The sequence below is a fragment of the Alternaria dauci genome, chromosome 5 (assembly GCF_042100115.1).
Source record: "Alternaria dauci strain A2016 chromosome 5, whole genome shotgun sequence".
Lineage (NCBI taxonomy): Eukaryota > Fungi > Ascomycota > Dothideomycetes > Pleosporales > Pleosporaceae > Alternaria > Alternaria dauci.
In genome coordinates this window covers 1962042-1978108 of record NC_091276.1, presented here as the reverse complement: position 1 = coordinate 1978108, position 16067 = coordinate 1962042, and the positions used below count along the sequence as shown (strand labels likewise).

The 16067-nt window shown below is 50.8% G+C and overlaps 9 protein-coding genes across 9 annotated transcripts; 5 read left to right on the top strand and 4 right to left on the bottom strand.

Moving 5' to 3' along the window:
* Positions 1 to 393: 393 nt before the first annotated feature.
* ACET3X_006131 (uncharacterized protein) lies at positions 394 to 2247 on the top strand. The gene is made up of 2 exons (XM_069452309.1): positions 394 to 568; positions 698 to 2247. Exons 1-2 carry the CDS (start codon positions 547 to 549, stop codon positions 1882 to 1884), a joined length of 1209 nt encoding a protein of 402 aa, XP_069306491.1. The 5' UTR covers positions 394 to 546; the 3' UTR covers positions 1885 to 2247.
* Positions 2248 to 3343: 1096 nt separating this feature from the next.
* Positions 3344 to 3853, top strand: ACET3X_006130 (uncharacterized protein; the record flags this gene model as incomplete). Its single annotated transcript, XM_069452308.1, has 1 exon — positions 3344 to 3853. The coding sequence occupies one exon, from the start codon at positions 3344 to 3346 to the stop codon at positions 3851 to 3853; it is 510 nt and encodes a 169-aa protein (XP_069306490.1).
* Positions 3854 to 4061: 208 nt separating this feature from the next.
* On the bottom strand, positions 4062 to 4586 carry ACET3X_006129 (uncharacterized protein; the record flags this gene model as incomplete). Its single annotated transcript, XM_069452307.1, has 2 exons — positions 4062 to 4496; positions 4545 to 4586. 2 exons carry the CDS (start codon positions 4584 to 4586, stop codon positions 4062 to 4064), a joined length of 477 nt encoding a protein of 158 aa, XP_069306489.1.
* Positions 4587 to 4911: 325 nt separating this feature from the next.
* Positions 4912 to 6102, top strand: ACET3X_006128 (uncharacterized protein; the record flags this gene model as incomplete). Its single annotated transcript, XM_069452306.1, has 1 exon — positions 4912 to 6102. One exon carries the CDS (start codon positions 4912 to 4914, stop codon positions 6100 to 6102), a length of 1191 nt encoding a protein of 396 aa, XP_069306488.1.
* Positions 6103 to 6667: 565 nt separating this feature from the next.
* Positions 6668 to 8531, bottom strand: ACET3X_006127 (uncharacterized protein; the record flags this gene model as incomplete). The annotated part of the gene is made up of 7 exons (XM_069452305.1): positions 6668 to 7289; positions 7337 to 7553; positions 7615 to 7938; positions 7985 to 8089; positions 8137 to 8269; positions 8321 to 8392; positions 8439 to 8531. The coding sequence occupies 7 exons, from the start codon at positions 8529 to 8531 to the stop codon at positions 6668 to 6670; spliced, it is 1566 nt and encodes a 521-aa protein (XP_069306487.1).
* Positions 8532 to 8955: 424 nt separating this feature from the next.
* ACET3X_006126 (uncharacterized protein) lies at positions 8956 to 10570 on the top strand (the record flags this gene model as incomplete). Its single annotated transcript, XM_069452304.1, has 4 exons — positions 8956 to 9006; positions 9054 to 9136; positions 9192 to 9780; positions 9827 to 10570. The coding sequence occupies 4 exons, from the start codon at positions 8956 to 8958 to the stop codon at positions 10568 to 10570; spliced, it is 1467 nt and encodes a 488-aa protein (XP_069306486.1).
* Positions 10571 to 10691: 121 nt separating this feature from the next.
* ACET3X_006125 (uncharacterized protein) lies at positions 10692 to 11660 on the top strand (the record flags this gene model as incomplete). Its single annotated transcript, XM_069452301.1, has 3 exons — positions 10692 to 10709; positions 10804 to 10833; positions 11172 to 11660. 3 exons carry the CDS (start codon positions 10692 to 10694, stop codon positions 11658 to 11660), a joined length of 537 nt encoding a protein of 178 aa, XP_069306485.1.
* Positions 11661 to 12236: 576 nt separating this feature from the next.
* ACET3X_006124 (uncharacterized protein) lies at positions 12237 to 12798 on the bottom strand (the record flags this gene model as incomplete). Its single annotated transcript, XM_069452300.1, has 2 exons — positions 12237 to 12437; positions 12499 to 12798. 2 exons carry the CDS (start codon positions 12796 to 12798, stop codon positions 12237 to 12239), a joined length of 501 nt encoding a protein of 166 aa, XP_069306484.1.
* A 764-nt stretch (positions 12799 to 13562) lies between these two features.
* Positions 13563 to 13996, bottom strand: ACET3X_006123 (uncharacterized protein; the record flags this gene model as incomplete). The annotated part of the gene is made up of 2 exons (XM_069452299.1): positions 13563 to 13602; positions 13653 to 13996. The coding sequence occupies 2 exons, from the start codon at positions 13994 to 13996 to the stop codon at positions 13563 to 13565; spliced, it is 384 nt and encodes a 127-aa protein (XP_069306483.1).
* Positions 13997 to 16067: the final 2071 nt, after the last annotated feature.

Sequence of the window (16067 nt, the reverse complement as noted above, 5' to 3'; positions counted from 1 at the left end):
CGAAGGCCGGGAGTAAACGGGAGAATTTCTTTCGAAGAGAGGAAGTGTGAACGATTGTTTCGAGGAAATGCGGATGACTTTATATAGGAAGTGCGAGGCAGTAACGCATCGGCAACCAGGGCCCCTCGCTTCTCATCCACGTTCCCACCCGCCTCACGTCTGATGTACTTTCCAAACATGCTGCGCCCGTTGGGTGTATTTTGGAAAGTCCCGAAATGTGCGCAACCGGTTCCAAGTTATGGTCGTCAAAGTGGAATGGTTGTGGAGTTGGACCGGAGGCGGGGCGATAGGCTTCGGGTGCGGCTACATTGCTGCAGGCGACCCCACCAAAAGCCGCCCCGAGCTCCACGGGCCCTGCATGTGCGGAGTGGCGATGACCTAACCAACGACCATTCTCCCCAGCTCTCGACCCTTCTCTCCTTACACGTCCTTTTCAGGACAAGACGTCTCTGCATTCCCTCCCCCTGAACGTCTCTCTTGAATACATTTCCACGGGATTTCGTCAGATAGCAGAGACTGCACCCGCTGCTGCAAACGTCCGCAGCCATGCCTGCGCCACTGGCCAAAGGTGAGCACGAACAACTCCACTTATGCACGTCGCTGTAGTGCTGCCCCAGCGACTTCACTGTCCTTCACTCCCCTCTCCTATCGCATGTCTGCTTCATGTCTCTATTTTCCTAGGCCAACCTGCTTGCAGGCACCGGCTCGCGCTTCGCGTCTCCCCAAGGCAACACCCAAACGCCGCCGCACCGTCCTAACCACCCCTTGACATCAGGCCTCATAATCGCCGCGTCCGTAATCGTCGCCGCCGGTATCGCCATCTACGAGTCGCCTCAAGTCCGACAGTGGGCCGACCAGACCCGTCGCAAGATCGCCGTCGCGCTGCACAACCTTGGTGACGACATCCAGCCTCGCCGCCCGAGCGAATCCTCCGATGACTTCGACGCGAGGAAGCGAAGAAGAGAGGAGCTGGTCCGGAGAAACAGGAACGAGCTGATCAGGCGGGCAAGAGAAGAGGGGGTTGCTGTCGACCTGGATGAACTGGCCAGGATCGGTGCTGAGACCGCCGAAGTCGCCGCAAGGAGGTCGAGGGCTGACCGGACGAGAAGCTTCGACGATATGGTTGGCAGTGATGGCATGCTCAGGGACAACGCGACGGCAACTGGTACGGACAACTCGAACGGCAAACTCAAGAAGCGCGGTGTTGCTGGCTTTGCCGCCGGCTCTGCTGCCGCTGCTGCCATGGCCAACCCCTTCTCTGACGACCAAGTACTATTCGATCATGACTACGACGAGGACGCACCCGCACCCAAGGAATTTACCTACAAAGAACCCGCCACCCGCGAAAGCTCTGCTACCATTCAGCCCGAGGTCGCCTCAACACCCACCACTGGCACACTTGTCGACCTCACACCCGATCCCGAGACTTCCGTCCCCGAGACATCTTCGCCCGCACCGCCCGCACAAGAGGACGTCGACCAAGCCGCGCAGTCCTTCTACTCCTTCACATCCTCTACCTCGCAAGCAGGCGAACCTGCTCCATCTCACCCCTTCTTCGATGACGACGCCGAACACCTCTCCGCCGGTACCCTGACGCCCCGCTCTGAGCGCTCAATGACCATGAGTGCTGCCTCGGTCGCCGACAGTCAGCCCAACGATGTCGCCATCCTCAGCATGCCCAACAGCGAACAGAACGACGCAGACCACGACGCGCGTTCCGAAGCCGGTTTCACAGATGCCTTCTCAGAGGGCGGCTTCAGCGAGTTTGATAACGACAGACAGGGCATCATGACGCCCACTTCGTGGACGGATGTTGGCAGCGATGATGACAGTGAGTGGGGTGGCGCTGGCCAGGCTGGCCACGTCAGCCAGATACATCAGTAGATGTGCTGTAAGATAGGAGTTTCACTTGCTTCAAAATGATAACTATAGGGGAACTGCGCGGTGTTTATGGATAAAGACGGCGTTGGCAAATCTCGGCTTTTGTTGGATAACAAGGATTAGGGACATACAGAGAGCAATACTACTATCAGTTTTATTATACTTGTTCTGTTCGCTGACAAGACATGGAAGATGGACCAGAGATTCCTACTGACATGTTGCCGTTAGGTTAGCATTCGGCAAATCCTGTGTCTGCGATACCTTCTAGTTATTTCATGGCAAGGTGTCCTTGACTTTGCGCGTAATCTTATATAACCACATCAACAGTCGAAATTTACGACAATGAGCAATTCAAGGGTCATGGGTGAGGATAGTAAGAATGACTAAATCTGCTACGGAACGATCTTGAATGCAAAGTGCAGTGCCTTCCTTCATCAAAACACGTCGTATGCCTTCACGTCAGAGTAAGTTCAACTCAAATTCCCACCAGCCACCTTACAGCTCGCCCACCCGATGCCTGCAAAGAGTTCCCAAACCCACTCCGTAGCTACCAACCTTCCAGCATCAAACGCACCCGCATGTCTCTCCGCCAAAAGCCCAGATCCCAACGCTGTCAGAACACCCACCACACCAACTCCAGGCCCACCAAACGATCAAACCTGCCCCATCACACCCCATTCGACCCCTTATCTCTCTCCACGCCACCGCGCCAACGCTCCCCTGAAAGCGCCCTACAAACCCTCTTCACACACTACAAAAAAGTCACTTGTCTAGCCAACGAACTCTTGATAGTCATGCAAGAAACCTATTATCGCGTCGTACCTGAACCCTTTGATATGCAGTTGCTGGCCAGGATTGAAGAGTACAGACCACAGTTATTAATGGCTACGATGCGTTTTGAACAGTTTGCGAGTGTGTATCGTAGTGGGGTCCGCTCGGAAGGGGAGTATGGACGGCAGATGGAGTGGGAGGTGGATGCGCTGGAGGGTTTGATCAGGGAGGCTCAGGAGGGTTTGGTGGGAGATAGGAAATAGGGAAGTGGAGTTGTAGGAGTCATGTGTGTAATCTTTTTTGGAGCAGACATGATGCCAGTTTGCTGATGAAATGACGCTCGCGATGACATGAATTCTTCAAGGGCAGTAAACTAATGTGAGTCAGTGGAGCGTGATAACATTCTGTGTGATGTGCTGTTCGGTGAAGTCCTGCTTTACAACTTTGCGTTCGCCTGGCGAACAGCATTGGTGCGGCAATCATGTCACATAACCACGACAACTGGTTGTCTCATGCACCTACCATCCTCAAGCCACCTATACCATCATCGTCATCGTGAACAGCCATCAGTGAGGCCAATGCTTAACGCCCATACCAGCATCCTCCACGTAAACCCCACGTATTCCCAGCACCAGCCCTCCCCACAACATTAAACTCCATCCTACCATATCAATCCCCTTTCACATTCACGATGCCGAAAGACCCCCACGGCCAAGCCCACACCGGCACCTACGGCCTCTTCGATGATCCCGATGAACTCGCGCAAGCCACCGCACGCGAAGAATCCCACGAGATCCACCGCCTCGAAGGCCAAATCCGACGGCAAAAACGCCGCGATAGACGTCTAGACCGCAAAGACGAGAAAGCAGCGAAACGAGCTGCTGCGGGCAAAGAGTCAAAGTCGAGGATATCATCCTTGTTCGGTAGATTCTTCGGGATCAAGGATTCTGAGAGTAGTCACGAGCCCGGGCGGTCGTTGGGCAGTGACGACGAGGATGGGGATGTGAAGAAGAGTGCCAGAAAGCCAGAGTACATCATCGTGAGGAGACCGGTGACGCCGAAAAGGGTATACCATGCTGAGGATGTCGATACGTCGGTGAATAGCCTGTGGTTGAACGAGTGTGGTATGGTCAAGGTTAAGAGCGACGACGTTGGTGGCTATCATATCGTGTCCAAGACTGAAATCGAGAAGAGCGACTAGGTGCGAGGCTCGAACAAACATTTTGTAGTTGGCGTCGGTGCGGGGACTACACGATAACGCTATGATGTCTTTGTAGAGGTGGCAAGCATAAGTCGGTGCCAGGGTGGGTCGAACAGATCGTTTTGCAGAATCCACGGTACCTGAACTGGAGGAAGTCGTACGGATTTGGCGTGCCGTCGCCGAGGATGCGTTTAGGCAGATTGACAGCTCATCGGACCCTGCTTACGCCTGCTATCTTGTCCTCCACAATCTTCATCAACGTGTCCTTGTCCTTAACTGCCTTGACTCTCTCTCCCTCCAGATCTTCCAACTGTCTCTCCAGTTCTTTCATCCTCTCCACTTGCTCCTTCTCGCTCCAGTTCAACCCCGGCAGGTGTGCGATCAGCCTCTCAATCTGCTGCTCCTTCAACGTTATGTCCTGTGCGAGTTCTTTGAGATCTTTTTGAAACTGCTCTGGTGAAGATCTGGCTGGAGGCGCAGTCGCCTGCTGTGAAGCATCTGTCGTGGGGTTCTGTTGGGCGTTTTCGGCGGCGGTGCGAGCTTCGAGTTCGGCAAAGGTGTCGAGGCGTGGCTGGCCTGGGGGAATGCTTGGTGGCGCATTCTCGCGAATCTCGCGCAGAGCGGCTGACATCTGGTTCAGAAGCTGTTTTTGTCAGCACGAGACACGTTGTACTGTGTGTAGAGGCAGTACCATGTCCAGTTCATCTTGAATTTGGGTGAGGATGTCGCCCATGATGGCAGGCGCGTACGGGTATAGTAGCAGAGATGGCGCGAAGGCTTTGAACTGGAAACGGAAGGAGTTGACCCAGGAGCAAATTTGGTTAATTCAGAATGAGAGTGTTTGTTGAAAGAGAGTACTCACTGGAGCGGAGTGGTGGCATGCGACGTGCAGGGATGACGGTCGGGCTAGCCTAGCGCGTCACTAAACCCCTAAAATATATGCGCATCCGCTTCCTCTCTACTCCACCCACAGCATTGCCGGACACCGGCTCTGACCCTCGGCCGCGTCAAGTCGCTCCAAATATGTCACATCCCGAACGTTCTTTCAGGATACCGTGATGCAACCTTTCCTCCGCCCATCATGGCCCAACCGAACCCCCATCCTTGCATGGCTCCCTAGGACTACTCCGCACCGTGTCCCGCACCGGATCGCAACCACCTCAGCACGCAATGCCGCGCCTGTTGATCTACCCAGCTTGATAGTTTCGCCTGGCTCGAAACATCACAACTCGCTCCCTTCGTACATCGAATGGGCGGAGCGTACCGGCAAGTCCTTGACGTCGACTGTCTCCATCGGCACACTTTATGAATACATGTCTGCACTGGCGCTCATGCGCCTAGGCTTCTCTCTCCTCCGCGTAGGCCGTGGCGGAGACGCGGGTATAGACCTGATAGGCCACTGGGTGTTGGCGCCTCTAAGAGAGCCTTTGCCTATCATCATACAGTGCAAGTCACGGAGGATCGTCTGCAGCCCGAGCCAAATTCGCGAACTCGAAGGATCTTTCCAAGGAATACCACCCGCCTGGCAGAACAAGGATGTCATGGGCTTGTTGGTCACGACAAGGAAGGCTACGATAGGAGTTTTGAGGGCTATGGGACAGAGTCGATGGCCTATGGGATTTGTGCTCATTTCTCGCGAAGGGTTAATTGAGCAATTCGTCTGGAATCGGGCGGCATCTGAAAAAGGACTTCAAGGCGTGGGTGTCACATTGAGGCATACTCCGCGGGCTCTACTGGCCGAGCCTGAGGAGGAGGTAGGCAAGGATGAAAAGGTGTCAAAGAAGATCCGAGCCAAGTTCAAGAATGCGGGAACCAGGAAAGATATCCAGTTGACCTGGATGGGCTCGCCTATCTTCCCAGGTAGAGACACTCTCGACGAGGAAACGGTCAAGCTCATCCACCAGCTCGCACCCATTGAAGAAAAAGCTTCCTCCGTTGCTGAAGAGGAGGAAAAGACATCTAGACCTGTTGGTCGACCCGTGAAACTATGGTCGGATAGGTCGCCCAAGCCGCGCGGTGGTCAGATCCCAGACGTTGTCAAAGACCCAAGCGGTGGTCACGTCACGGGACGGCCCCCAGGATCAAAGACCAAAACCAGGAACACGCCTGCACCGCCAGACATCATGCCCACCGGCTTGAAGCGCTCCGTCGGTCGCCCCAAAACGCGTCTACCAGTTGTGCGCCGTACGATAAAGGGAAGGCCGCCTGGGTCGAAGAACAAGTCCAAAGCACCTGTTGATGCCGGATGAGACAGACATGTCTATTTCTTCCTGGAGAATGTGATGTATCCGACTACTGACTGTACCAATCCGTGGAATCATGAGCATCCATCGTTTGCGTCTTACGTGCACAGCGCATGCATGAAAGCCACATTTACAGCTGTCAAGCTTACATGTAGCCAAGCAGGTGTTCTTACGCCGGTCACGAGGCAGATGAGGAAGACAACGAAATTCCAACGGGCGCAAGAACATTATACACTCAGTGCCTGTTGCCTGTTGTGTTCGTCCAGAGGGTATTCAGCCTGGGTTTGGCAAAGCAAGAGCAGAAGCCGGTGCGACTCAGCTACTTTGACCTGGCTATGAAAGAGGGTGGTGGATATTCAAAGGACTACTGAGTCGTGTATCGTGGCAACAGCCACATTACGAAAAGATGGTCTGCCAAATACCACTGCTCGGATTTCTGAGCACAAGCCCGATGTGAAAGAGGAAACACACCAACTACCAATACCACAGTCCACTAGCAGGCGTAGAGAGGCTCAAGGAGAACTTCTATCATCACCTCCACACCATCTTCACCTAAGAAAATGAGACAAGATCAAGCATCCCTGTGTCCATCGTGCTCTTCCAGCTCGCGCCTCTTCCTTACATGCTCGCCGTAGATGCCCCAGAAACAAGCAAAGATGCCCAATATGCTCGACGTGAGAGTAACATAGTACGCTGTTCGATAACACTTGAGTCCCAGCTCACATCCGCGTTGACCATCCGGCTCGACCACCGAGTTGGAGTCATACACAGCGCCATAGAAGAGATTGTAGACGTTGCCGCTCACGACAGGTGCCACAGTCATGAAGCCCCAGTTGACAGCGAAGCCATCGGGGCCGAAAGCATCGACGACAAGCGCTGGGAACACGCCAAACAAAACACCATATGCGAGACCGGAGAGTCCGGACACAGCCCACAAATGATGCGGGTCTTCAATGCGGATGGCGGCGACCTGGGCCAGAGCAAAAATGGTGGCTGAAATAGCAGCACACCAAAACCGCGAATGGTGCAGTCTCTTGACGATGAAATCGGAACCGATTCCGGAAGATAGACGTCCCAGGAACGAACAGAGTGAGATCATCGAGACGTGCCAAAGCTGTCGGTGAGCGACGAAATCGTTCTTGACCGAGTCGTCCCAGTGCTTCCAGAGAGCCTGGACATCGTGACCAATATTGCTGTACTGATCAGCGGCGACGACACATAAGATTCAGGGGATACGTACTTGATCGTCATTAAACCAACACCCGTCAGGAGACCCATAAGTACCCACAATTGCCAGAATTCTGGTTTGTTCAAGAGTGCCAGCCCGGTGATATCTATACATGACTTAGTCGACTTCTTGCTTGCTGCGTCGTCGCCATCGTCGATAACGTCGCCGGGACCGGACGATAAGAGAGACGAGGTTTCGGTTGATGGACGGTCCTGTTCTTCTTCGGCTGCTAGAAGCGGTTGGCAGGTGACAGGGGGGTAGCAGAGGTGGGAAAAGAGAATTTGACTTACTGATTTCTTCTTGTGGAAGAGCAGATGACTTGTACCTGGTCCCGTTGGACTTTGTCCTATGGAGGACGTTGGAGTTGCGTCGCACACGTTCGCTGGTGGGTAGGACAGCATAGCCAGTGCCAGTCTTGTGGTCGACGACAATAAGGAAGGGTATGGATACTAGAACGACTAGTGAGGTCGCAAGAGAAAGCATCATGAGCAGTCCGGAGGTATCGCCTGGAAACGCTAGGCCGGCGATGAGAGTGTAGAAGAAGGCGCTCAAGCCAAAAGCTGCCAATGGGCAAGCGGTGGCCGATCCGCGATGGGTTGGCCAGTTGAGTGTCGCTACCAAGTTCAGCATACGTCCTCCAGGAGTTGTCGAGATTGTTACCTGTCTTCAAGGCGGCCTGGAATGCAGCACAGCTGCCTACACCGCTCAGGAAGGAACAAAAGGATATCAGAGCGACGCTCATGTAGCCTGGGCCTCCATCGTACGCTGCCACAGTCAGACGTTGATCCAATAATCGGGCATGGGTATCCTACCAAGCTTGATGGGATAGTAGCCAGCGAAGAGCGCAAACGTGCCAATGATGGCGGCGAGTCTGGGGCTCTTCCTATCCGTTATGATGCCCATGGGTATGCCAGACGCATACATGCCCAAGTTGGCAGCCGTGCCCTAGGATTGTAAGACGAGGTTCGTATTTGGGCGGCATGTAGGGTGACATACGACGACATTGCTCTGAGTCGCAGAGAGTTGGAGTTTATCGGCGAACTGTGGTGCCCATGCAGAGTAGGCATACTGATGTCTGTCAGCATCCCGCCTCGGATGCGTGCCGGAGACGTACATTTGTGCCACAGGCAAGGGCGATTGCGGTCGCAGCAACAACAGAAATAATGCGCGTCTTCTTGTGTGTAGGAGGCTGTTCTTCGGCGACCATCTTGGTCAGTGTGAGTGAGGTGTTATTGCAACGCGCTGGTCATCGAATGCGGGAGGTGTCGAGTTGCGCAATCGCAGCGGACTGGAGCTGATATCGGCACTTGTTGAGCCGAGAAGCAAATGCCGCAGGCAAAGATGTGCAAGATAAGGGGCAGGAAAAGAGGGACGTGAAGGAAGTCTATAGCACTAAACAAGCAAAAAGTCAGGCGGGCGCCGGTACGCCACTCCGACGTCTGAAGGATGAGAGAGTGAGCGGGAGAGTGTTGGTGAAGCATGGCCGTTGCAGCTGATCGGAGATAAGACGGCCAAGGCGCTGGGCTTGGCGGAAGGAGCCGCAACGCAAGCGCGCGAACGTCACCGGCTTCTTCCTCGTGCCTCCCCGACTTGTCCACAACACCACACAGGCGACCTAGCGCATCTCGACCATGGGCGCCCTACTATCCCTCCCCTTTATGGCCATGCCCGCCATGGGCACGGTATGTTGACACGCTCCATCACGATTGCGCGCCGCTAACATGGCCAGGTCTGGAGCGTTGCCGCCTCCTGCTGTGGCGCCGCGACATGCAGCGCCGTCATGGGCTCTTGCGGAGGAAAATGCGGTAACAGGTATGGTTTACGAGTATTGGGAAATATGTATGGGCGTGTACTGACTGTCGCGCAGCATCGCCACTCGTATCGCATACGCGCTCATCCTTCTGGTCAACTCGATCGTTTCATGGATCATGCTCACCGACTGGGCCATGAAGAAGCTGGCTCACCTCACTCTGGATTACGTCGACATCAAATGCCACGGAGAGCAATGTTACGGATACGTCGCGGTACAGCGCATCAACTTTGCGCTCGGTTTCTTCCACGTCATTATGGCACTCATGCTTATCGGAGTACGGTCTTCCAAGGACGGTCGCGCAACCATACAGAACGGTTTCTGGCTCCCCAAGATCATGGGCTGGATTGGCATGATCGTCCTGACCTTCTTCATCCCCAACTCTTTTTTCATCGTCTGGGGCAACTACTTTGCCATGATTGGCGCGTGTCTGTTCCTTCTCATTGGACTCATTCTGCTCGTGGACCTGGCGCATAACTGGGCCGAATACTGCCAGGAGAAGATTGAAACCACCGAGTCGCGCGTTTGGACAGGCATGCTCGTTGGTAGTGCCATGTCCATGTACCTCGCTTCAATCGCCATGACCATTATCATGTACATTTTCTTTGCTAAGAGCGGATGTGGCATGAACCAGGCAGCTATCACGGTAAGTGCGACTCTGTTTGTTCCCCGAAGCTGGCTGACCTCGACAGATCAACTTGATTCTGCTTTTGATTTCATCCGTCGCCTCGATCCACCCCGCAGTACAAGACGTAAATCCCCGAGCAGGTCTCGCCCAGTCTGCCATCGTAGCCGTCTACTGCACGTACCTCACCTTGTCCGCTGTGGGCATGGAACCTGACGATCATCAATGCAACCCCTTGATCCGCGCCCGTGGAACTCGTAAGGCGACTATCATCATCGGCGCCATCGTCACTTTCGTTACCGTTGCCTACACCACCACCCGCGCAGCAACGTACGGCCTCGCTCTTGGCGCCCAAGGCAACCCCCACGGAAACGGCTACGCTCAAGTCGGCACCGACGATTACGAGCACGGTCTCGTCACACAACAACCCGAGTCCCGCCGTGACATGCGCCAAGCTGCCCTGCGCGCCGCTGTAGAGTCTGGCTCGCTTCCCGCTTCTGCTCTCGACGACTCAGACAGCGAGGACGAGGACGATGAGCCTTCTAGCAAGAAGAACCCGCGTGACGACGAGCGCAACGCGACGCAATACAACTACACTCTCTTCCACATTATCTTCTTCCTCAGCACAACATGGGTCGCTACTCTTCTCACCACCAACTTCGACGAGAAGGATGTGTCTGGTAGCTTCGTCCCCGTCGGACGAACATACTGGGCCAGCTGGGCAAAGATCATCAGCGCATGGGTCTGCTACGGCATTTACACATGGACGTTGGTGGCTCCTCTCGTGCTGCCAGATCGGTTCGACTATTAGTTCGCGGTGCAGCAAAATGGAAATTTTGAAGGAATTGTAGCGCAGACGAGCAGCTCGCGGTGCTGAACTGTTTGGAATTGCATAGCACGTGCTCGGCTTGTATTATTAGTTGGTATTGTATATGGTTTCGCACGCACATGTACGTATACGTTGCTTTGGATTGAGTATCAGTTCAGATTCTACTTTTCACACATGACTCCTAGCATTTACGAGGTGCTACTGACAGCGTGTAGAGCGACGTCTTAGACACATCCTCTTGGAATGTAAAGCCGCTTTTCAGTCTCCTGGTGGAGGCCTATTGTTTCCTTTCATCCACACCTCGACCACATCCTCCGACGCAAGACTGCTCTCCTATTTCATGACTGCGATGGAGCCACTCGAGTGCTTCCGGGTGTTTTATCGCATATCAGTGCCCGGTGAGAGGTGAAGCCGTCTTCATACCGCCTGCCGTTTGACATTCGCCAAGCCCTAGTTTTGTTGACAGCTCCTTCTACCTGACCAGATCTCTTGCCTTCCTAACAACCTCACTAAATCTGGCACAGCCACTCCGGTCTCGCAGACCAACCCAGCCTCCGCCATGACAGTTTCATGCGCGGTACAGACCGACGCCGCGACGATATCTCTGTGGGATTTGTTGCCCAAGGCTCGCAAGGAAGTTTACGATCGTGGCTTTGGTGCTGGAAAGGACGACGGACACGCCCAAGGCATCAAAGAGGGCAGAAGCGCCGGCATCACAGAAAGCCTGGCACTCGGGTTTGAGCAGGGACTAGCAGAAGGACTGAAGATAGGACTGGAGCAAGGCAAGGAAGTCGGAATGCAGCAGGGCATGAAGATTGGAAGAGAAGTCGGCTATGCTGACGGCCTTGCCAAGGGCGTAAGGCAGGCGAAGGAGGAGATCAACAAGTCTGGTGACGAAGGCAGTCGGGGGCATACGCTACAGATGGAGATGACAAGAGAGAATGTCGTTGTGAAGCTGCCTCCAACATTGGCATCAACAACCCCCAAGAAAGGGGATTCGGAGAAGGCCAAGGCAAGACGTCACGGTGCCGATCCGTTCGCGTCGTTGTTGGATTTAGTGCACAAGAAGTAGGAGCGATCGAGACGAGAATAGAGAATAGAATTTCAAAGGATGACATCTAATGGAGCCCGCCGTGGCACAAACAGTATAATCATTGTGGAAACTTTTTGACTCCAATAAAAATGGAGATTAATCATTTGAATGAGCTGACATGTGAAAATTTTAGTATCGACATAAGAAAACATCGTTTTTTGCAATGCCATTCATTTTTTATCCCTTTAGTTTAGTTGCAATTGAAAATGTATATGAAGCTACAGGAGTAGAATAGATAGTGTACAGGAGAAGGAGAGGGAGAAGAAGAGAGGGCGAAAAGGATAAGGTGATAGCTCTGAGTTACTTTATCTGATAGATAAAGAGGCTTGTTAGGCGTGTAGAGGCGAAAAAGAAGAAGAGAGGCGTTTTGTTCAGTCTCTCTAGAGATCAATAACGTCCTTGGCCAGCTACACCATAAGTTTCTATAACCATTCTAAGTACTTGTAACAGAAGTACAAGTAAATGAATTGCGACATAAAATGTGACGTTTTCTTGAACTCATACTGATCTTGATCACAGTGTTCTCTTGCCCTCTCGAGCTGTTGTGTGTGACCTTTACTCTTTCGCAAAGCGAAGAAAGGTTTCTTCAATGACGCGCACGTCCTCCGGGTTGATGTGTCTCTCCATGGCCTGTTTGATGGCCTCGTTCGACCTTTTCAAGAAACCGATCATCTCCCGCTGCTTCGCAATCTTCTTGTCCAGCTTCTGCAAATCCTTGAGGGCGGCTCGTAACTCCTCCCGTTTTTCCTGGAGCTCCTACGTCAGTGTTAGTATTTGGATAGACAGATGAGGAATATAGCCGGCTGATTATACGAACCTTTGCCGCGCGCGCATTCTCTTCTTCCTCCGTTGTCTCATTCTCGCTCTTCTCCTCCTCCGTCATCTCCTCCTCGCTCCTCTCCTCACTCCTCGCCTCGCTATTCTCCTCCTCGCTCTCTTCCTCGCTCTCCTCCTCGCCCTCTCCTTCTTCTTCTTCTTCTTCTTCTTCTTCTTCCTCCTCACTCTTCTTCTTGTCTTCCTTCAACTCCTTGACGTCCCTCTTCAACTTCTTGAGGGCGCTTGCTTGACTCTGATTTCCGTCACTTGCCCGCTTCAACGCGCTCGTGCCCTTGGCCATGATGGTTTCGTATTGAGGTAAAAGGTAGATGTGAATGGTATGAGTGATTGGATCTGCGGAAGAGTCAGTCGCCCAAGTGACGAGAATTTAACAGGGCAGTGTGGCTGCCAAGACATCCGTTTGCACGACGGCCACAGCAGATCGCAGTGACGTCCTCTTTGTGATTTGGACCACTCGTTTCAATTTCAACATACTACATCAACAAAGCCAGCATCCAACAACATGTCTACTACACGAGACTTCATTCTGATAGGCGCTGATGACGGAGCACCGTTGGCCACACCCCAAGGTGCGACGGACAGAGATCGCGAGTACTCGGCGATGCTCTACTTCATGCAGTGGATATGCTTTCCAGAAGGCCCCGAGGAAAGCTTCTGGGCGTTTTCACCAGACGGGACACCGGCGCGGCCACCCACGGCAATGATGCCTCTGGACCACCCTGTGCAGACATCATCGACCGGCCGCCTCCTCAAAGGAGAGAAAAGAGAAGAGGAGTTGAAGAAGCGCGAGCCGCAATATGAAGCAGCCAAGAAAGCTGCGGCTAAGAAGAGGGCTTCGGGCCCAAGTCACAGAGAGCAGGCCAAGGGCAAGCAGCTCAAAAGGCAGGCCACCCCTTACACATGGAGCGCCAACAGGCAAATGGAGGTGCTCAACCTGGAGGCTACGATGCTCCAGAAATCGACTCCGCACGACAGGCGGCAAAACTGAGGCTTCCGAGGTCCACGAACGATGCCGAGGCATCCACGTTCCAGTATTGCTTGGATCTATCGTTGAACATCATGATCCACGACCTCTACATTGTTCCTACGTCGGTCAGATGGACACAGTAACAACGGATTGGGGACGACACTTACCCGACAGGATCCATCACAAAGGCAGCATAGTACTTGGCATGATACTGATGCCTCCATCCGGGTTTCCCATTGTCTTTCCCACCTGCTTTCACTGCCTCTTCATGGAATGTTTCCACCGTCTTTCTATCAGTGCACCGAAATGCGATGTGGGTAGCAGCTACTTCGGCCCCCTCCTTGGCGGTGATGTAGAAGACGATATTTGACCTGTCCGGACCTAGGCCGACACCGCGATTGTGGAATTCCTTGTGTTTGCTGTAGCCGAGCGGTGCGAGCGCGGCCAGGTACCAGGCTGTGACTTCTTCGAAACGCGATGTCGGAACGGTGATGGCGACGTGGTCAAGCATCGTAGAACACACGAACAGAATATAAGTGTGTTTGGTGTTTTGAGTACTACCGGGGACCTACGTATTTAACATGACGATGCGCCTCAAAGCTGCTTACTTATCAACCGCAGTTACCACGGCTTGGAAATCCGGAAGGAGGCTGAGTGCGGGGCTTACAACCGTGCCTACCGTGTCTGTGCGTTCGATGAACATGGTCGTTCGATAAACACCCCCACTACCACAACAACAACACCTCAACGCGTTATAACTCCACTAATATAGACCTAATTTAAGAAGCGATTGCAGAAATCAAATTACGTAACCTAGGAGAATATTTCTCGTACTAATAAGTCGCTAAAAAGTATAACATTAACCGCGTTACGCTCGCTCAAAGATACTAGGGCGAAACTAAGCGCTATAGCTTACGTAAGCTATCCCTACATCTATAACATAAATCTAAGCTTATAAAATACATTAAAACGCTTACTAAGCGTCGTATACCTCCTATAAGGACTATAATAAAGAGATTCGTAAATTCTTTAGCTAGAAAAGAGGTCTTAGAAACCTAGGTTACACGCTTTATTAACTAGAATAATAACTATCTTATTTCTTAGTACACTAAGGGGATAGATTAATTACGCTATAACGCTAATTTAGGGGATAAATACTACTTACACTTTAAGCTTTTATATTAAAAGATAGAGGAGTATTAAGTACAACCTACCTATATATTTAATATAGATAAGAAGGGGTTTTAACTTAGTATAATTAGAAGAATAAAACGCGTCTTTAATAAGGCGTTATATAGCTAAAAAGGGGTTACTTAAGCGCTTTAAGATAGCTTAACTAAGTAGATAATAGTCCTAGCTTATATTTATTTAGATAGGTTAGTTTTAAGCCCTTTACTTATCTATAAGGCAGCTAATAGAGTAGTTTAATTAAGCTAGATAGACGCTATTAATCTATAAAAGTATTTAGTCTTTTTTACCTTATCTCCCTCTAGCTAGAGTAATAATAATATTAGGTTAGCTTAGCTTAAGGAGGTTTTTAAATAAGAGACTAAATAATATACTTTAACTAAGTACTAATTACTACTCCTTAATAGCTATAGATCCTATATAATAATAGATTTTATTAATTATTACTATAATAATAAGATCCTATTAGCTATATTTCTACCTTACGTAACCTATACACTTTAACTACTTAACGTTAGGATGTTTAAACCTCTTTCTAGTGCCTATATAACCTAGTTAATAGTATACCTCTAGGGTAGTTAGGGGTTACTTAATATAGTAAAAAGAGACTTCTTCTTATTTTTTTAGAGGGCTTAGACTACTACTTTTAAACCTCTAGCAATTAAAAAGTCCTTTAAAGTAATAGGTATATACCTACCTAACCCTAAGGTTATACTCTAAAAATTTTATAAGGAGGTATTAGATTTAGATAAAAGCTTAACTTTAGTACTTAGTGCTAAGGACTAGCTTAAATTAGAGTCTATAATACGCTATTTAGTTAAAGATTAGAGTAATAAGGATATTAAAAAGCTTTAGTAAAGTTTATATTATATTACTACCTAAAATAGTATCCTTTATAGAGAAATTAGGGGCCTTAGGAAGTCCTAAGCTATTAAGAAGAGGAGAGAAACTAAGAAGTATACTCTATAACTTAATAACCCTAAGGATTACTATAGAGGAGCTATTTTCTAGTTACTAAGATATATTTAATAAGCTTAGGATAATAAGGTATTATAATAATAATAAGCTATATAACTATAACTTTAAAAAGCTAAGAGGGCGTAGGTAATAGAGTAATTACGACTTTATAAGCTTTAGGTATATTAGGAGAAGCGTGTTAAGCGTAAGAGACTTTAGGAGGTTAGGAGGCAGCAGCAAGAAGATAAGATAGCTAAAAAATAGTATTAGAAAGCGCTTCGCGACGCTAAAAAAGCTATATAGTTAGCCTAAAAGGGTAAACATAAGGCTTTATAACCTTATAAGCTATCTATAAAGTATTAAAAACGTATTAGGGTTACTCTATCTTATATAAAAGCTATAACTACTATATTACTAAACCTATCGCGTAGTCGCCG